We start from the raw sequence: 17,034 nt of genomic DNA, 5'->3' as shown, positions 1-17,034 counted from the left end.
GTTGGTACCAATGTTGTCTTAAATAGTTAAATAGTATTGAAGTTATCCTTATCATTTTCTAAAATAGTCAGTTTTAAGGCATAGAAGGGGAGAAGGGTACTCATTAGTCGCATAAAGAGGGTGACACTTTCAGAGTCCGTCCATGGCGGCAAAAACAAGCAAAAACAAGACAGGAGTATGTATTTATTTTTTATCAAACAGTTCGTGGTAACGAACTGTAAGTAAGGAGCGACCCGCCTCAATAGTAATCGAAACTATAAAAATCGGAATTTTGATACCGATAGATATATCAAAAGAATTGTATTTTCATGCTGATTTCAAATATATAATAATTCCATTAAGTTTAGTCTAACCCATCAAAGGTTACGAGCCTGAGAAAATCTACCTTGTTTTGGAAAAAAGGAGGGAACACCCCCTAAAAGTCAAGGAATCTTAAAGAAAATCATATCATCAGATTCAGCGAATCAGAGAATCCTACTGTAGAGGTTTCAAGCTCCTATCTGAAAAAATGTAAATTTTGTAATTTTTGCAAAAAGAAAGATCATGGATGCGTGTTTATTTGTTGTTGTTTTTTTTCCGAGGAGGGTCCCAAGATCCATAAAATTTTGCCAAAATGATAAACAGAGCTTTCTCTAAGCTTCTGGAAACAGGGAAGCTAAAAGATTTGTTTGAGCGCAACCCTAAGGCTACGATTAAAAAGGACACTGGTAGCGCGTTCGAGAATACCTTATCTAGCTCATCCCCTAAACATTAACTCCTCGGATTGAATCTGAAAAGATAAAAACAATTACTTATCCGGCAACTTGTCAACTGAAACGCTATTGACAACTAAGCAAATAACAATATTGATCGCGTGTACTCAATTGTGAACATAGCTTTTAAAAATCGCTGAAGGTGCGCCAAATTTCATAATCAGCATCCCTTTTTCTTCTCTTTACACAGTTTAACATTTTTTGTTCTTTTTTATAGGATTGAATATTTTGTCTACATACAACATCACTTATCCTACAGTTTCCGGGATTAGTAGTGGTAACTATAAAAAAAATAATCCAAACCATCTTAAGTAGTAATCCTTCTTACCTCTGACTCATTTTCTTCTCGTGAAACTCTAGGGATAAATAATCAAATTTTCCGGATAAGTAATTTTGGTATGCTCGAATGTACTGTACTGTCACAGTAGGGGAGGGAGGGTTCATAATAATAGGAACGTAACTTACAGGTAGTTGTCCTTTTACAGGCGTTCCATTTGGTGACCGTGCCCCAAGAGGTGGTCTCGTCGGGATATTTAATATTTCCTGCTTCTTTGTATTAAATACGACATTAGAAGGTCCTCTAGTGGGTGGCGAGGAGGCTAAAATAACGAAAATCAAGTTTAATATTTTTGGTATTTCATGTGTTTTATATTAAAAAAAAAAGCAAAAATCACGTAGACGGGAAGCATAACTTCGGAGATTTGCAGCTTTACAAGGAAAGAAGCATTGAAAAGCACCTACTGAAAAAAAAGCTTCTCATCTTCATTTGTGCCTTATTATGAGTCATTTTTTTTTTTACTAGTTTTTCTCTCTTTTTTTTTTGCTAGTGCAAGCACCATTTAAATTGGGAATTATTCCGACTACTACAGCTTGAGCGAATAAAATTAATCTGATTCTCTATCCAAAAATGGAATAAGGAATAACGAAAATTTGAAAAACAGAAAATAATTAGACAAGAATGATGCGCAAAAGGCAAATTAGGCGCAACTGGATTGGCTTTTTCAACGATAGTCTAGTTCGACGATCGAAAAACTGTCTTCACTGAAATGCAACTAGGCAGACTTTTTCTGTTTACCCAATTTAACCCCCTCCCCAAGTATTTCTCCGACATGTGGACTGGTCCTCAACTACAGGTATAATAAACATTTCTCCTCGAAAAAGTTCTCCGACTCGTAAATTGGTCATAAATTGAGCATTAAAAACTTTGTTTGAGACCGCTAGAAAAAGTTCACTGAAGATAAACCCCTCCTTTTACTCTTTTGGTACCCTCAGATGATCGAAACCTATTCTGTTGTCCCCCCCCCCCGAAAAAAATCTTGGATGCAGCACTGCTGGATTAATTACACAGATGTAAATTGTTAAATAAAATAGATTAGACAAATAATGGAGCATTTCAACTAATAAACTCTTGGAAATGCTTGAGAGTCTTAATTCTTAATTTTTTGAATTCGGCTTGATGATAATATTTCATGGATTACCGAAAAAAAAATCGAAAAGATAAATCTGTTTATTCCAAAGTTCATTCGTTCGAATAGTTCATTCGGTCATAAAAATGCTACAAGTTTTGTTGTTTATTTGCAGATAAGAAAATAGTTACCTATTGTTTTGGCTGAATGGCTGTGCTGATGAGGGAATCCACTGGCTGGTGGCGCAGGAGGCAGCGCAAAAGACTTCAAGGGATGACTTTGTGGTCCAGATGCAGCTGGAACAAGTGGTGGCCGCTTTCCCAAAACTGATTCACTAGAATAAAAAGACAAGACCAAGATCAGGTAAATTGCTCATGGATAGCATGTAGAAAGTAGCAAGAAAAAGTCTTATAAACTCTGAAATTTTAATTCAAAATAATTTACTATTACCATTCAAGTTCTTCTTAATCAATTCAAAAAATGCTTCTTTGCATAGTTATTTCCAGAAATATTGGGAACGATCTTATATCATTAAGCGATATATATATATATATATATATATATATATATATATATATATATATATATATATATATATATATATATATATATATATATATATATATATATCTATATATATAAAAATAAGTTGTCTGTCTGTGGATGGATGGATGGATGTGTCAGGTGACGTCACCTGAAAAAACTGGATTAGGTGACGTCAAAACTGAAAAAACTAAAAAAAGGCAAAAACTACAAAAAAAACTAAAAACTAATAAAAAAAATAAAAAAGCTAAAAAACTAAAAAAACTATAAAGGTAAAAACCAATAAAAAACTAAAAAAAAACTGAAAAAACTAAAAAAAGGCAAAAAACTACAAAAAAAAACTAAAAACTAATAAAAAAAGTAAAAAAGCTAAAAAACTAAAAAAACTAAAAAAACTAAAAAAAGGTAAAAAACTAAAAAAAATAAAAAATAAAAAAAAACTAAAAAAAAGGAAAAAACTGAAAAATAAGCTAAAATAAAGGTAAAAACCAATAAAAAACTAAAAAGAAAAAAAGGAAAAAACTAATAAATGACGACACTCAAAGAGAAAGCGACCAGGACAAAAGGAATGTTCGATTAGCAATCAACAAAGCACCGGGACACAGGGAGTATAAATGACGACCAGGACATAAGTAAAAAAAAAAAACTATCTATATATATAAAATAAGTTGTCAAACTAAAAAAAGGCAAAAACTACAAAAAAAAACTAAAAACTAATAAAAAAGCTAAAAAACTAAAAAAACTAAAAAAAAGGCAAAAACTACAAAAAAAACTAAAAACTAATAAAAAAAATAAAAAAGCTAAAAAACTAAAAAAACTAAAAAAACTAAAAAAAGGTAAAAAACTAAAAAAACTAAAAACTAAAAAAAATAAAAAAAAGGAAAAAACTGAAAAATAAGCTAAAATAAAGGTAAAAACCAATAAAAAACTAAAAAAAAACTGAAAAAACTAAAAAAAGGCAAAAACTACAAAAAAACTAAAAACTAATAAAAGAAGGAAAAAACTGAAAAATAAGCTAACATAAAGGTAAAAACCAATAAAAAACTAAAAAGAAAAAAAGGAAAAAACTAAAAAAAATTTTCATCTAAAAAACTAAAAAAAACTAAAAAAGGTAAAAACTAAAAGAACTAAAAAAGAAAAAAATAAATGACGACACTCAAAGAGAAAGCGACCAGGACAAAAGGAATGTTCGATTAGCAATCAACAAAGCACCGGGACATAGGGAGTATAAATGACGACCAGGACATAAGTAAAAAAAAATTAACAAAACTAAAAAGAAGGTAAAAACTACAAAAAAACTAAAAAGAAAAAAAAACTAAAAACTAATAAAAAAACTAAAAAATCTAAAAATCTAAATAAACTAAAAAAGAAAAAAAAAGGAAAAAAATAAAGGAGAAAAACAAAACTAAAAAACGAATGTATATACAGACCGGTACACCGGGATACAAATGACGACCGGGACAGAGGGAATATAAATGACGACCGGGACACAGGGACACAACTACAACGGGGACACCGGGGGAAACAGGGGGATATAAATGACGACCGGGACAAAAAAACTAAAAAGAAAAAAAAACTAAAAACTAATAAAAAAACTAAAAAATCTAAAAATCTAAATAAGCTAAAAAAGAAAAAAAAAGGAAAAAAATAAAGGAGAAAAACAAAACTAAAAAACGAATGTATATACAGACCGGGACACCGGGATACAAATGACGACCGGGACACAGGGAATATAAATGACGACCGGGACACAGGGACACAACTACAACGGGGACACCGGAGGAAACAGGGGGATGTAAATGACGACCGGGACACCGGGACAGGGAATGGTCGATTAGCAATCACCATCAACAAAGCTCAAGGGCAATCATTAGAATCATGAGGTATAGATCTGAATACAGATTGTTTTCCCATGGACCATTATATGTTGCATGTTCAAGAGTCGGTAAACCTGACAATCTATTTATATGCAAAGACAATGGGACAGCAAAGAATGTTGTATATTCGCAAGTTTTACGTAGTTAAAACCATATATATATATATCTATCTATATTCACAGGTGGGACATAGGGACACAACTACAATGGCGCGTAACTATTATGGCGCGTAACGACTTACGCGCGCGGGGGGGCTTGGGGGGGGGCGCGAAGCGCCCCCACCAACTAGGTGTTGGGGTGGCGCGAAGCGCCACCCCAACAGCTAGTATATATATATATATATATATATATATATATATATATATATATATATATATATATATATATATATATATATATATATATATATATATATATATATATATATATATATATATACTCTTCCCATCAAGTTTCATCCCGACCTCTCCACTCTAACCGTTTTCCAAGATTTTCGGTTTCCAAGATTTTCAGTTTCCAAGATTTCCGTGTCCCCCCTCCACCCCCAATGTCCACTGATCCGATCCGAATTGAAAATGGACGATCTGAGACATAAAATCTTTCTATATATCAAATTTCATTAAGATCTTATCACCCATTCGTGAGATGAACATACCTCATTTTTCACGATTTACCCTCTCTCCAGCCTCCCCCCCCCCCAGATGGTCGAATCGGGGAAACGACTGTTATCAAGTCAATTTATGCAGTTCCCTGACACGCCTATCAATTTTAATCGTCCTCGCACGTACAGAAGCACCAAACTCGCTTAAGCACTAGAAATCCCCCCACCCCATCTCACCTAAAGAGAGCGGATCCGATAGAGTTATGTCAATCATGTATCTAGGATTTGTGCTTATTCTGCCAACCAAGTTCCATTCCTATTTCTCAATTCTATGCGTTTTCCAAGATTTACGGTTTCCCCTCCAACTCCCCCCAATGTCATCGGATCTGGTCGGGATTTAAAATAAGAGCTCTGAGAAACGAGGTCCTCCTAAACATCCAATTTCATTAGGATCCGATAACCCGTTGGTAAGTTAAAAATATCTTATTTTTCGAATTTTTCCGAATTAACGGTCATTCCACTCCCCCCCCCCCCTAGATGGTCGAATCGGGGAAGCGACTATTACTAATTTAAATTGGTCCGGTCCCTGATGCGCCTGCCAATTTTGATTGTCCTAGCTTATCTGGAAGTGCCCGAACTAGCAAAATCAGGACCGACAGACAGACAGACCGACAGACTGACAGAGATTGCGATCGCTATATGTCACTTGGTAAATACCAAGTGGCATAAAAATCAAATGCCGATTATTACTTGTTTTATAAAAAAACATTTGTCGACTCTGTTTCTCGTTTCTGCACCCCATCCTATTTCCGGAAATGGTACATATGAAAATAAAATACAGCAGAACATTTCAACTACTTCAAGTCTGTCATCATGTGGAACTCCATATACATTTTGCCGAGCTTCAAGAGTCTGCCATCATGTGGAGCTGATGGCAGATTTTCTCCTTAGAGATTCTAATAATTAGGAATTTATTCAGAAATTGCTTTATTTTATTTCTATTGTTTATTTAGCTTTTAAAAGTGCTTGGTTTTCTCGCCATCTATGCTTTTGATGTAGTTTTTGTATTTTTTTTTTTTTTTACAACTGGTTGCTTCCCGATGAGATTAATTCAAGGAGGGCACGCGCCCTTTCAAGGTTATTTTACCCTCTCCCCCCTATATTTTTCGAAAAAGCCTTTTTTGGTGTTTTCATTTAAAGGTCTTTTTGGTATTTTCATTGAAAAAATGCCACTTTCCCTTCCAATAACTTTTTCTCAGTGGAAACTGAACTCTGGTTAGTTGAAAGTGATGTCATACGATAACTTTCATGCAATACCTTTTGAAACAGATTGTAAAGCTTTTAATACCCACCCCAATGACTCTAATTGACGGAGAACACACCCTCATCCTAGATTATACTGCTCCTCTTCTATTTTTTTACATCTTTTTTTTCATTTTCATTGAAACACACCTTTTTTGTCTTTTCAACGACAACAATCTTTTTTAGTCTTTTAATTAAAAAAAAATACACCCCCACTTAATCCTAAATTGAGGCCAATGTTTCTTTTATGAAGAAACGGCTGTATAATAATACAATCACGGTTATGTTTAGAATACTTAGGACTTACCTATAAGCACTAGTTTGATGTATGACACTAGGCACTGAAGCGGGTATGCCAACAATAGATGATCTGCTATCGTAACTGCTCTGTGTATTATAACCTGTGTCATTAAGTCCTGTAGTCACTCGACCTCCAGGTTGGGATACCGTTCTGGCTGAAGGTCCACCAAAAGCACGACCTTCTAAGGTTGACGGCTGGCTAACGGCAGTCGGGATTGGAGTGGATACACCTAAGGAGTCATATTATGTTAGCGTGCTTCATTTTTTATAATACAAAATTGAATAGTTTTATATGATTTATTTATATTTTATGCTACGTTTCCAAACGTCCATACACAGAATTTCAAAATTATCTGCGCTACATCCTTCATTGTTTAACATAATTTAGCTTGTAAAGTCATAATACAGAACAGAATACAATTGACTCTCGCTAACTCGAAATTCACGGGACCTCGATTTTTCATCGAGTTAGGTATAGTTCAACTTATGCATATTTTGAGTTATGGTGGTCATTCTACATAAATTTCGACTTATAAATATAACGAGTTATAGAGGTAAGCCAAATAAAATTCAAATTACAGAGGTAGAAAATCGCTAAATTTTCTCACTACAACCACTACGAAGTTAAGAATAACTTTATTATTGTATTATAGACTTCATATAAACTACACACATGCCATGGTTTTCGACTTGGACAAGTTTTTCTAATTTCCAAGGGGATTGAAATTATTCGAGATATCGAGAATTTCAAGTTATCGAGTTACCTATAGTCGCTGTATTTTTAGTATTGAGCTCTCCCCTCTAAACCCGTAAAAGAACCCAAACATTATATCCTTTAGTGCAAATATCAGAATAATTAGACGATTTTAAGCCAGAACATTACGTGTTATAGCACTAGATGCTTTTCATGTATGTACAAAATCATAACTGTTCAATGGAGGGGGATTGAAAGATTAAAAGGGGATCTTACAGGCTAATATGTTTCAATTGTAATGTTTTGTTATACCACTGTTATAGTTTTACTCAGAGGTCTCAGAAGACTATATATAGGCTGTAAAATAAATGAACGGGATATTTAAATTTCAGCAGTATGTTTTGATATGAGATTATATTTGATAGGAGATCATAAAATAAAGAAACGGGATATTTAAATTTCAGCAGTATGTTTTGATAGGAGATTATGTTTGATAGGAGATATGATAGGAGATCATAAAATAAAGAAACGGGCTATTTAAATTTCAGCAGTATGTTTTAATATGAGATTATATTTGATAGGAGATATGATAGGAGATCATAAAATAAAGAAACGGGATATTTAAATTTCAGCAGTATGTTTTGATAGGAGATTATGTTTGATAGGAGATATGATAGAAGATAATAAAATAAAGGAACGGGCTATTTAAATTTCAGCAGTATGTTTTGATATGAGATTATATTTGATAGGAGCTATGATAGGAGATCATAAAATAAAGAAACGGGCTATTTAAATTTCAGCAGTATGTTTTGATAGGAGATTATATTTGATAGGAGATATGATAGGAGATCATAAAATAAAGAAACGGGCTATTTAAATTTCAGCAGTATGTTTTGATAGGAGATTATATTTGATAGGAGATATGATAGGAAATCATAAAATAAAGAAACGGGCTATTTAAATTTCAGCAGTATGTTTTGATATGAGATTATATTTGATAGGAGCTATGATAGGAGATCATAAAATAAAGAAACGGGCTATTTAAATTTCAGCAGTATGTTTTGATAGGAGATTATATTTGATAGGAGATATGATAGGAGATCGTAAAATAAAGAAACGGGATATTTAAATTTCAGCAGTATGTTTTGATAGGAGATTATATTTGATAGGAGATATGATAGGAGATCATAAAATAAAGAAACGGGCTATTTAAATTTCACCGGTATGTTTTGATATGAGATTATATTTGATAGGAGATATGATAGGAGATCATAAAATAAAGAAACGGGATATTTAGATTTCAGCAGTATGTTTTGATAGGAGATTATATTTGATAGGAGATATGATAGGAGATCATAAAATAAAGAAACGGGATATTTAAATTTCAGCAGTATGTTTTGATATGAGATTTTATTTGATAGGAGATATGATAGGAGATCATAAAATAAAGAAACGGGCTATTTAAATTTCAGCAGTATGTTTTGATAGGAGATTATATTTGATAGGAGATATGATAGGAAATCATAAAATAAAGAAACAGGCTATTTAAATTTCAGCAGTATGTTTTGATATGAGATTATATTTGATAGGAGCTATGATAGGAGATCATAAAATAAAGAAACGGGATATTTAAATTTCAGCAGTATGTTTTGATAGGAGATTATATTTGATAGGAGATATGATAGGAGATCATAAAATAAAGAAACGGGCTATTTAAATTTCACCGGTATGTTTTGATATGAGATTATATTTGATAGGAGATATGATAGGAGATCATAAAATAAAGAAACGGGCTATTTAAATTTCAGCAGTATGTTTTGATATGTATATTTGATAGGAGATATGATAGGAAATCATAAAATAAAGAAACGGGCTATTTAAATTTCAGCAGTATGTTTTGATATGAGATTATATTTGATAGGAGATATGATAGGAGATCATAAAATAAAGAAACGGGCTATTTAAATTTCAGCAGTATGTTTTGATATGAGATTATATTTGATAGGAGATATGATAGGAGATCATAAAATAAAGAAACTGGCTATTTAAATTTCAGCAGTATGTTTTGATATGAGATTATATTTGATAGGAGATATGATAGGAGATCATAAAATAAATGAACGGGATATTTAAATTTCAGCAGTAGGTTTTGATAGGAGATTATATTTGATAGGAGATATGATAGGAGATCATAAAATAAAGAAACGGGCTATTTAAATTTCAGCAGTATGTTTTGATATGAGATTATATTTGATAGGAGCTATGATAGGAGATCATAAAATAAAGAAACGGGCTATTTAAATTTCAGCAGTATGTTTTGATATGAGATTATATTTGATAGGAGATATGATAGGAGATCATAAAATAAAGAAACGGGATATTTAAATTTCAGCAGTATGTTTTGATAGGAGACTATGTTTGATAGGAGATATGATAGGAGATCATAAAATAAAGAAACGGGATATTTAAATTTCAGCAGTATGTTTTGATAGGAGATTATGTTTGATAGGTGATATGTTAGGAGATCATAAAATAAAGAAACGGGCTATTTAAATTTCAGCAGTATGTTTTGATAGGAGATTATGTTTGATAGGAGATATGATAGGAGATCATAAAATAAAGGAACGGGATATTTAAATTTCAGCAGTATGTTTTGATAGGAGATTATGTTTGATAGGAGATATGATAGAAGATAATAAAATAAAGGAACGGGATATTTAAATTTCAGCAGTATGTTTTGATAGGAGGGTGGGGAGGGGATGAAGATGAAAAAACTTTATGAAATTACAAAATATAAATAATCTTATTTATGTAATGTGTGTTTTATTTTGCTTATATCATTTTCTCCTTGATGGTTGCATAGAAACATACTAAAAAATACTAAAAACATACTAAAAAATGAAGGCACGTTTGAAAAGACATTAGTTAAACTTCCTTTCAAAAATTCCTTCAGCACACGAAAATAAAAAATGTTATGTAATTATTTTATTAATGAACTTAAATAAAAAAATCTATGAATTAATCCTTATTTTTCTGGGAATATATTTGTGAAAGCCTAGAGTTAAAAGCAGCAAAGTTCTTTAGTGCTAAAGCTTCAGATCTAAGAACTTCACGAATCATGGTTGCAGCAGTAGCCACAGCTTAGAAAGAAACGAACCACGGCCCATAGTAACTAAGAATTAAAAATAAGTTTAAAAAGAGAAGAGGCTATTAAAAAAATTGTTATTTCCAGCAAAATCAGGAATAATAAGTAGTATCTAGATTAGTCTTAATAGTAAAATGTTATTCTGAAAACAAATTTAGATTTGAGAAAAATCCTGACACTCGTAAAAAACTGTGTCGGATCAAAACAAAAAGGTACACCATTGGAGTTCCTATGGGCAAAAAACTTATACAGGAACCTCACAATCCCCTCGCTTGAAAAACAAAGAAAATCGCCTTTTTAAATGAGCAGCACTGATGGGCCCTCTTTTCATTTTCCTCCACTGTTAGCAGGACGCTGGAACATAATAGAAAGTTGTTTAGAGACCTATTTTAAAGGAAATTGTTATATCTATGCACTTTTGCAAGTACCAAACATAGTGTTGAGACTAAAATCCCTTTTTTGACAAAAACTGTGCATTGTATATCTAAGAAAGGCAGAGGCTATGGCAGTCATATTTAAGTCAGCTTTACCATCCAATGACGAAAATGAAAGGTATTCGACATAGTTTTCATCGAAGATTCGATATAAATCGTTCTGAGGTTTTAATGAGGTTTTGACCGTCCAATTCGGTATAAATCGGTTCGATATGTGAAACGTTTCACAATATTAATTGTGAGGATAAAGCCTCAGAATAAAAAGTGAGTTTGTTGGTCAAATTGGCTTTCAACACGCAATCTTATTTTTCAAAAAGGAAAAGCTTTTTTTCAAAAAGCCTTTTTCATGTTTCATTGTAATTTCTTTGTTTTTCATTATCGGAACCTTAACTGAAATTCAAATAAAATACTTCTCAGAAAGAAAACAAAGACGATTGCTAAATCTAAAATAAATGACCGGTAACGATAACCGATAACGGTCTATGCCGGTGACGAGAAAGGGTAGTTGTGTAAACACGATGGCAAAAAGGATGCAAACTGTGAAGAAAAAAAAGAGGAAGTTTATTTCCAGCCGCTGAAAAAAGGAAGGATAAATAAAATAAAAGAATTTCAGAAGTATTAAAAGTATTAATTAAAACAATATTTAAAAATTATTCAAGTATTTTTTGCAGTATTGAAAAGTATTAATTGTTTACTCTCACAACAACTTTCGACTATACAGCCTAACTGGGCTATGATGGCCCAATGACAAAAAAGAAAATATAAATGGTAACAATGAAATGATTCAAGGTAAATATAAGGTTTTAAAATTACTTCTATGTGAACTTTTGGTTATTTCATCCTAATTCAGATAAGCGGAGATCGACAACATAGTCATTCATTTTGTTTAATTACAATGATTATTTTCATTTACAAAGCATTTATATTTCTTTTAAATGGGAAATTGGTTAGTTGGCGGTGGTATATATTGTTTTGTTCAATTCTAGCACTTACCAATGGTAGTCTAGCCTATCCTTGGCTGTTCTAGGAAAATTGTATTGATTTTGGGCTGATTTTCGCTTGGTGCTGGGAAATCATACGGGGGGGGGGGGACTTTCATTCAAAAGCGTGCTTATTGTGGTACAATGAAGGACGCGATCTATTTTACAGGATCTTTTTTTACTGCTGGTTTTGTTCGAGTCTTTAAACGTTATTTTTCATTTTAATTTTCAGCAGCATAATTGTTTACCAGATACTGAAAATCCCCCTCTAATGTTTATTTTTATTCAGCTCTTTCCCTTTTCAATATATTCTGTTTGAAGGGACATGGCATGGTCACCATGGTAACCGTAGCACTTCTCACTTATGTTCCTTTATGGTGAAAATGTTAAAAATAGAATAAATTGATAATTCTGAGAACCAAACTTAGAATATTGGAAGCTAAATTGATGACATTAGTCAAGTATGGTTCTGAAGCGCGGGTGCTCTAAGAAAAAGGGGAGGATTTGCAATATGTTTTCCAGAGAAATCGCCAATAGATTGTTTTGAGTACCCGACTGACTGACCGTATCTCAAACAGTAAGCTGTACGACAAATGTGGTTCAATCCAGCTTTCTAAGTCTATAACGAGAATAATTGAAATGACTATGGAACGTTCTGCGGATGAAGGATGATAGATTGCCAATGATAGTCCTCGTCATCCAACCGCCTAGGGACAAACAAAAAGAAGTTGTCCCCGAATAGGGTGGGAAAAAGTCGTAAGGAAAGATTTAAGGAAAAAGGAAACTTCTTGGGAGGGTGTAAAGAGGGGGGCGTTTAATAGATTGGGATGTAGATGAGCTCGCGTAGCTGTGTTCGCCTCAGGCGGCTTGGTGCTGCAGTGACTTGTTATAGCATTAGTAGTAGCATATCAAGGGTACCGATATAGAAGCAGTTCTTCCTCTATTATGCTTCTTCCTTAACTATTTTTTCATATATTCTATTACAATGGAGACAAAAAGGATATCAAAGCAACTACAGCACTTCGCTTTTTACATTTTTTTTTTCGTTATTACTCCTTTCAGTAAAAAAGAAAAATATTCTTTTTAAGGGACACAGCACGGACATCGAGACCATAGCCGCTCTTCGTTACACTTATTTCGTTTCATTATCACTCTATTCTCTAAGAAAAGTATTTGTCATATTTCGAAGGGCACTGCCACAACATCGAGACAGCCATTGCCCCTCCTCTGTTATACCTATTTCTTCTTAGTAATTGTTTTTTCTTAGAAAAAATTCCTATTTCAAGGAGCCCAGGGAAAACATCGGGGCAGTCCCAGCCCCTTCCAACGCTTTTTTTCTTTTTCATTACTGCTCCTTCTTTTTCAATAAATATTTAGTCTATTTGAAGGGCAATAGCTCCAAAGCAAGCAGCAACTTCTCCGCTGTTATGTTCTTTTAGAATTCATTATTACTTCTTTCTTCAATAAAGATTGGATTAGATTCCGAAGAGCAAAGCCAGGACACCAAGACAGCCAGAGCCCCTTCTCTGTTATTCTCATATCATTTTCATTATTATTATTTTTCTTAAATATTTTTTTGTTATATTACGAGGGACGCAATAAGGGTATCGAAGCAGCCATATCAACTCCTCAGTTATGCTCCTATATTTTTGAAAAAAAATTAAAGGGACCCGCGAGGGGTATCGAAGCAGCCATATCAACTCCTCAGTTATGCTCCTCTATTTTTAAAAAAAAATTAAAGGGACCCGCGAAGGGTATCGAAGCAGCCATATCAACTCCTCAGTTATGCTCCTCTATTTTTGAAAAAAAAATTAAAGGGACCCGCGAAGGGCATCAAGGCAGCCACAACTAATCCTTTGTTATGCTCATTTCTTTTTCAACAGGTATGTATGATATCTGAACACAAAAAAACATCGAAGCAGCCCCAGTACCTCAACTGTTATACTCCTTTCTTTAAAAAAAAAAAAAATCAATATGAAGAGAGCGATAAAGAGTATCGAGGTGCCCCCAGCCCCTCCTCTGTTATGCCCTTTTCTTTTTAATCAATATTCACAATATTTGAGAAGCAAGGACATCAAAACAGCCACGGTGTCTCTTTACCATCTTTCTTTTTGAAAAAAAAAAAAAAACAACCCGAACGAACATACAAAGGGCATCGAGGTAACCACAATCCATCCTTTGTCACGCTCCTACTTTTGAATTTCATTTATGATATTTGAAAGGGCAGAGCAAAGCCACCAAAGTAGCCACAGGCCCTATTCCATTAGGCTCTTTCCTTTTTCATTATTTCTCCTTTCGTCAAATTATCCTATCTCAATTGACACCTCAAGGATATCAAGGCAGCCACAGACCTTTGTCTGTAACGGAAAAATATTCGTTTTGAAATTCAACTAGAATCTTCATTTTTTTTCATCATCGTACACGAATTAGAAAAAAAATCGAAAGAGAATCGAACTAAAAAACAAGCAGTTAGTTAAGAAAAGAACACGAAACTTACAATCGCGAGGCAGCTGAGTTAGTATGGGTAACATTAAAGGTTTAGTGCGGCGAGCTTTACGATATCCTGAATTAGTTGAACTTCTACTGATATCACTCACAGAGTCGCCTATAGACAAAATAAAACAGAAATTAAAGGCAAAACAAAATATAAAAAGCGCATGCAGCATATAGGCCTACAGCGAAATAATTCCATAAAAAAAGGCAAATCATACGCTAAGTCTAAGAACAAAATAATGATGTATAGTTTGACCCACAGACCTTTTATTGGAAGACTCATAATGCTGGTATAATCCCTCTAAGTCAAGTGCGACTCAGATCACCGCAGAGAGAATGTATATGATTGGCTATAAGGGCATTTTAACGTTCTATTCGCTTCAAAATCCTACATATGACAGATAATCAAGAAGTAAGCTCAGTAGGGCAATGAGTCCAGGTCAAATAAAGTACATATTTGGAAAAAAATTATCGGAGCGGTTAGTACAAATCAGCTATCTTAGAACATAGTTACGACCATTATTTAAGAACTTATCATAACGGGCACTAATTCGTCATAGAAGGATACAGCCGTTAGATAGATGAAAACAGTGATCTTTGGTGCCCGAAGTCTGAAATGAAGACCTTAAAATTCGGCAGATTCTTTAAAATTCTATAGAATTCTATTAAATAACTAGATTTTAAGCGATTTCACACGTCGTTACTTTGTGAGGGGAAGAACAAAAAATATAAAAATCTAACATTTATTTTGCTGAAACTTTCTCATATATAGCTTATATAATATCCTTAAATTTTATAAAAATGTATAAATATCTTTAAAGTCCAGTAACTAAAAGGCAATGAACCGGTTACTAATATACTTATTGTTACCAACACATTCTTATTGTCATTTTTAAGTTATTAAAAACGACATTAAGATTTGCGGTTTTTGAAGTTCTTACTTCTTAATGGTTATCGATGGATGGTTCACTGAAAACATCCAGTTCTGTGCATTAAAAAATTAGATGGCAACGCTGTTCAGGAAGGAAGTGCAAATCTTCAAATTTAACAGTAAGTGCGCTTCACAGTGGTATACTTTCCTTAAAATTTAGTGATCTAAGTTTGACTATATTTATTTAAAATAAAAGACAAAATTTTTAGATACAAGTAACTGGTAGAATACTAATTTCCGTTCCAAATCCTTCGTCAACTCTAAAATGTTTATATGAGTAACTTCACGTATGAGTCAGCAGTCCATCCAAAATTTCGTGTAAAATTTTGTAAGAAACGGTTTTAAGCGGCTATACCATAACAGAAATTAGTTTTCTGTTAACAGAGACTTTACGCGTATACAACACTATGACTCAGGTAAAACTACGTTGAGAAACCTTAGATGAAAAATGTTCTCACAAAACAAAATTGTTTCAAGAGTAGCAATTATAGTCCAAGTAGGCTATATTCCTCCTCTCTTTGTTTGATTATTTGAGGGCGTTAATGCAAGATCTCCTTGCAATTCTGGGCTCTGTGAAAGTTAAGATTGGACCCCAGGCCCTTTGCCGTTTTGCTGTAGCAACTAAAGTTTTTATGATAGAAGTGCACATGCAAATAACTTTCAATGCAGCAACCAAGATTTGAACTTAAGCCACGCTATTCCAAAGCAAGCATAGGAGCCTTTGGGCTACAATAGCTGGGCTATAGTTATGTATTTCTTGTCTAAGGTCTATTTATATAAGTTGTATTTCATCAACAAAGAAAAGACGCAAAAAGATTGCTTAAAATGGCATTATTTGGTGTCTATAGGTCTTTGGTTGGACCTAACCCTTCAAAAGGGAACAAAATTCTATACTGATAAATAAAAGAAGAAAAAATATACCTAAAATGCCAGTGCATATGAGAGAGGCAGAAATCTCATGCATAAGATTAGTAGAAGAAGAAAAAGATAGACGAAAGAAGCAGGCTATTTTCTAATTAATAACTATAAAATCTTTTTTATTAAAGAATAACTGAAAATAATTAATAATTAAAAATCAACGATAAAATAATAAAAATTAATAATTTTTAATTGGATAAAATTACATCGTTGGCAGGAAACACGGTACAAAAACCATTTTAACTTTTTTCCCACCTATCTTATAAAATGAGCGATAATTGCGCATATGTTAATTCAGAAAAAAAGTAACAGTTTTCTGGCAAAACAACCTTTTTTTTATTTGGTCCGACATGTGTTCGACACCCCTTCTCCTGTGCATGCAAGAAACAATTACATTGCACTGTCTATCCTTAAGACTTCCAGTTTGAAACAGGAGACTAGAACTTTCCTTATTAGGGTTTTTAGCCAGGGCGACTCCAATGGAGTTTTATATCAATCTGATGCCAATTTTTTAGTTCCATGTCATTTTTCTAAATTTCCTTAAATTTGTTTTCAAAATGTCCTTTTACTATTAACAATAATTTAGATAAGAGTTACCCTTACTGAATCAGCTCGATATGGGAATTTTTTTCACTTCCCAGTCCTTTATTAATTTGTA

General features: G+C 33.1%; 1 protein-coding gene across 4 annotated transcripts in view; it reads right to left on the bottom strand.

Moving 5' to 3' along the window:
* LOC136031662 (neogenin-like) overlaps window positions 1-17,034 on the bottom strand; it is a 159,492-nt gene that overhangs the window by 4,175 nt on the left and 138,283 nt on the right. For 2 of the 4 annotated variants that reach the window (XM_065711330.1, XM_065711331.1), the window contains exons 20-23: window positions 14,532-14,639; window positions 6,789-7,011; window positions 2,350-2,492; window positions 1,218-1,351 (exon numbers count right to left, since the gene is read on the bottom strand). In XM_065711330.1, coding sequence (XP_065567402.1) covers window positions 1,218-1,351; window positions 2,350-2,492; window positions 6,789-7,011; window positions 14,532-14,639 — 608 coding nt within the window. The remainder of the gene's footprint in view (window positions 1-1,217; window positions 1,352-2,349; window positions 2,493-6,788; window positions 7,012-14,531; window positions 14,640-17,034) is intronic. The other 2 variants (XM_065711334.1, XM_065711333.1) reach the window with 1 other exon arrangement.

This window comes from Artemia franciscana, chromosome 10 (genome assembly GCF_032884065.1).
Source record: "Artemia franciscana chromosome 10, ASM3288406v1, whole genome shotgun sequence".
In the NCBI taxonomy this organism is placed as follows: Eukaryota; Metazoa; Arthropoda; class Branchiopoda; order Anostraca; family Artemiidae; genus Artemia; species Artemia franciscana.
The sequence above is the reverse complement of the archived record's forward strand: the minus strand, read 5'-3'. Positions and strand labels throughout refer to the sequence as shown.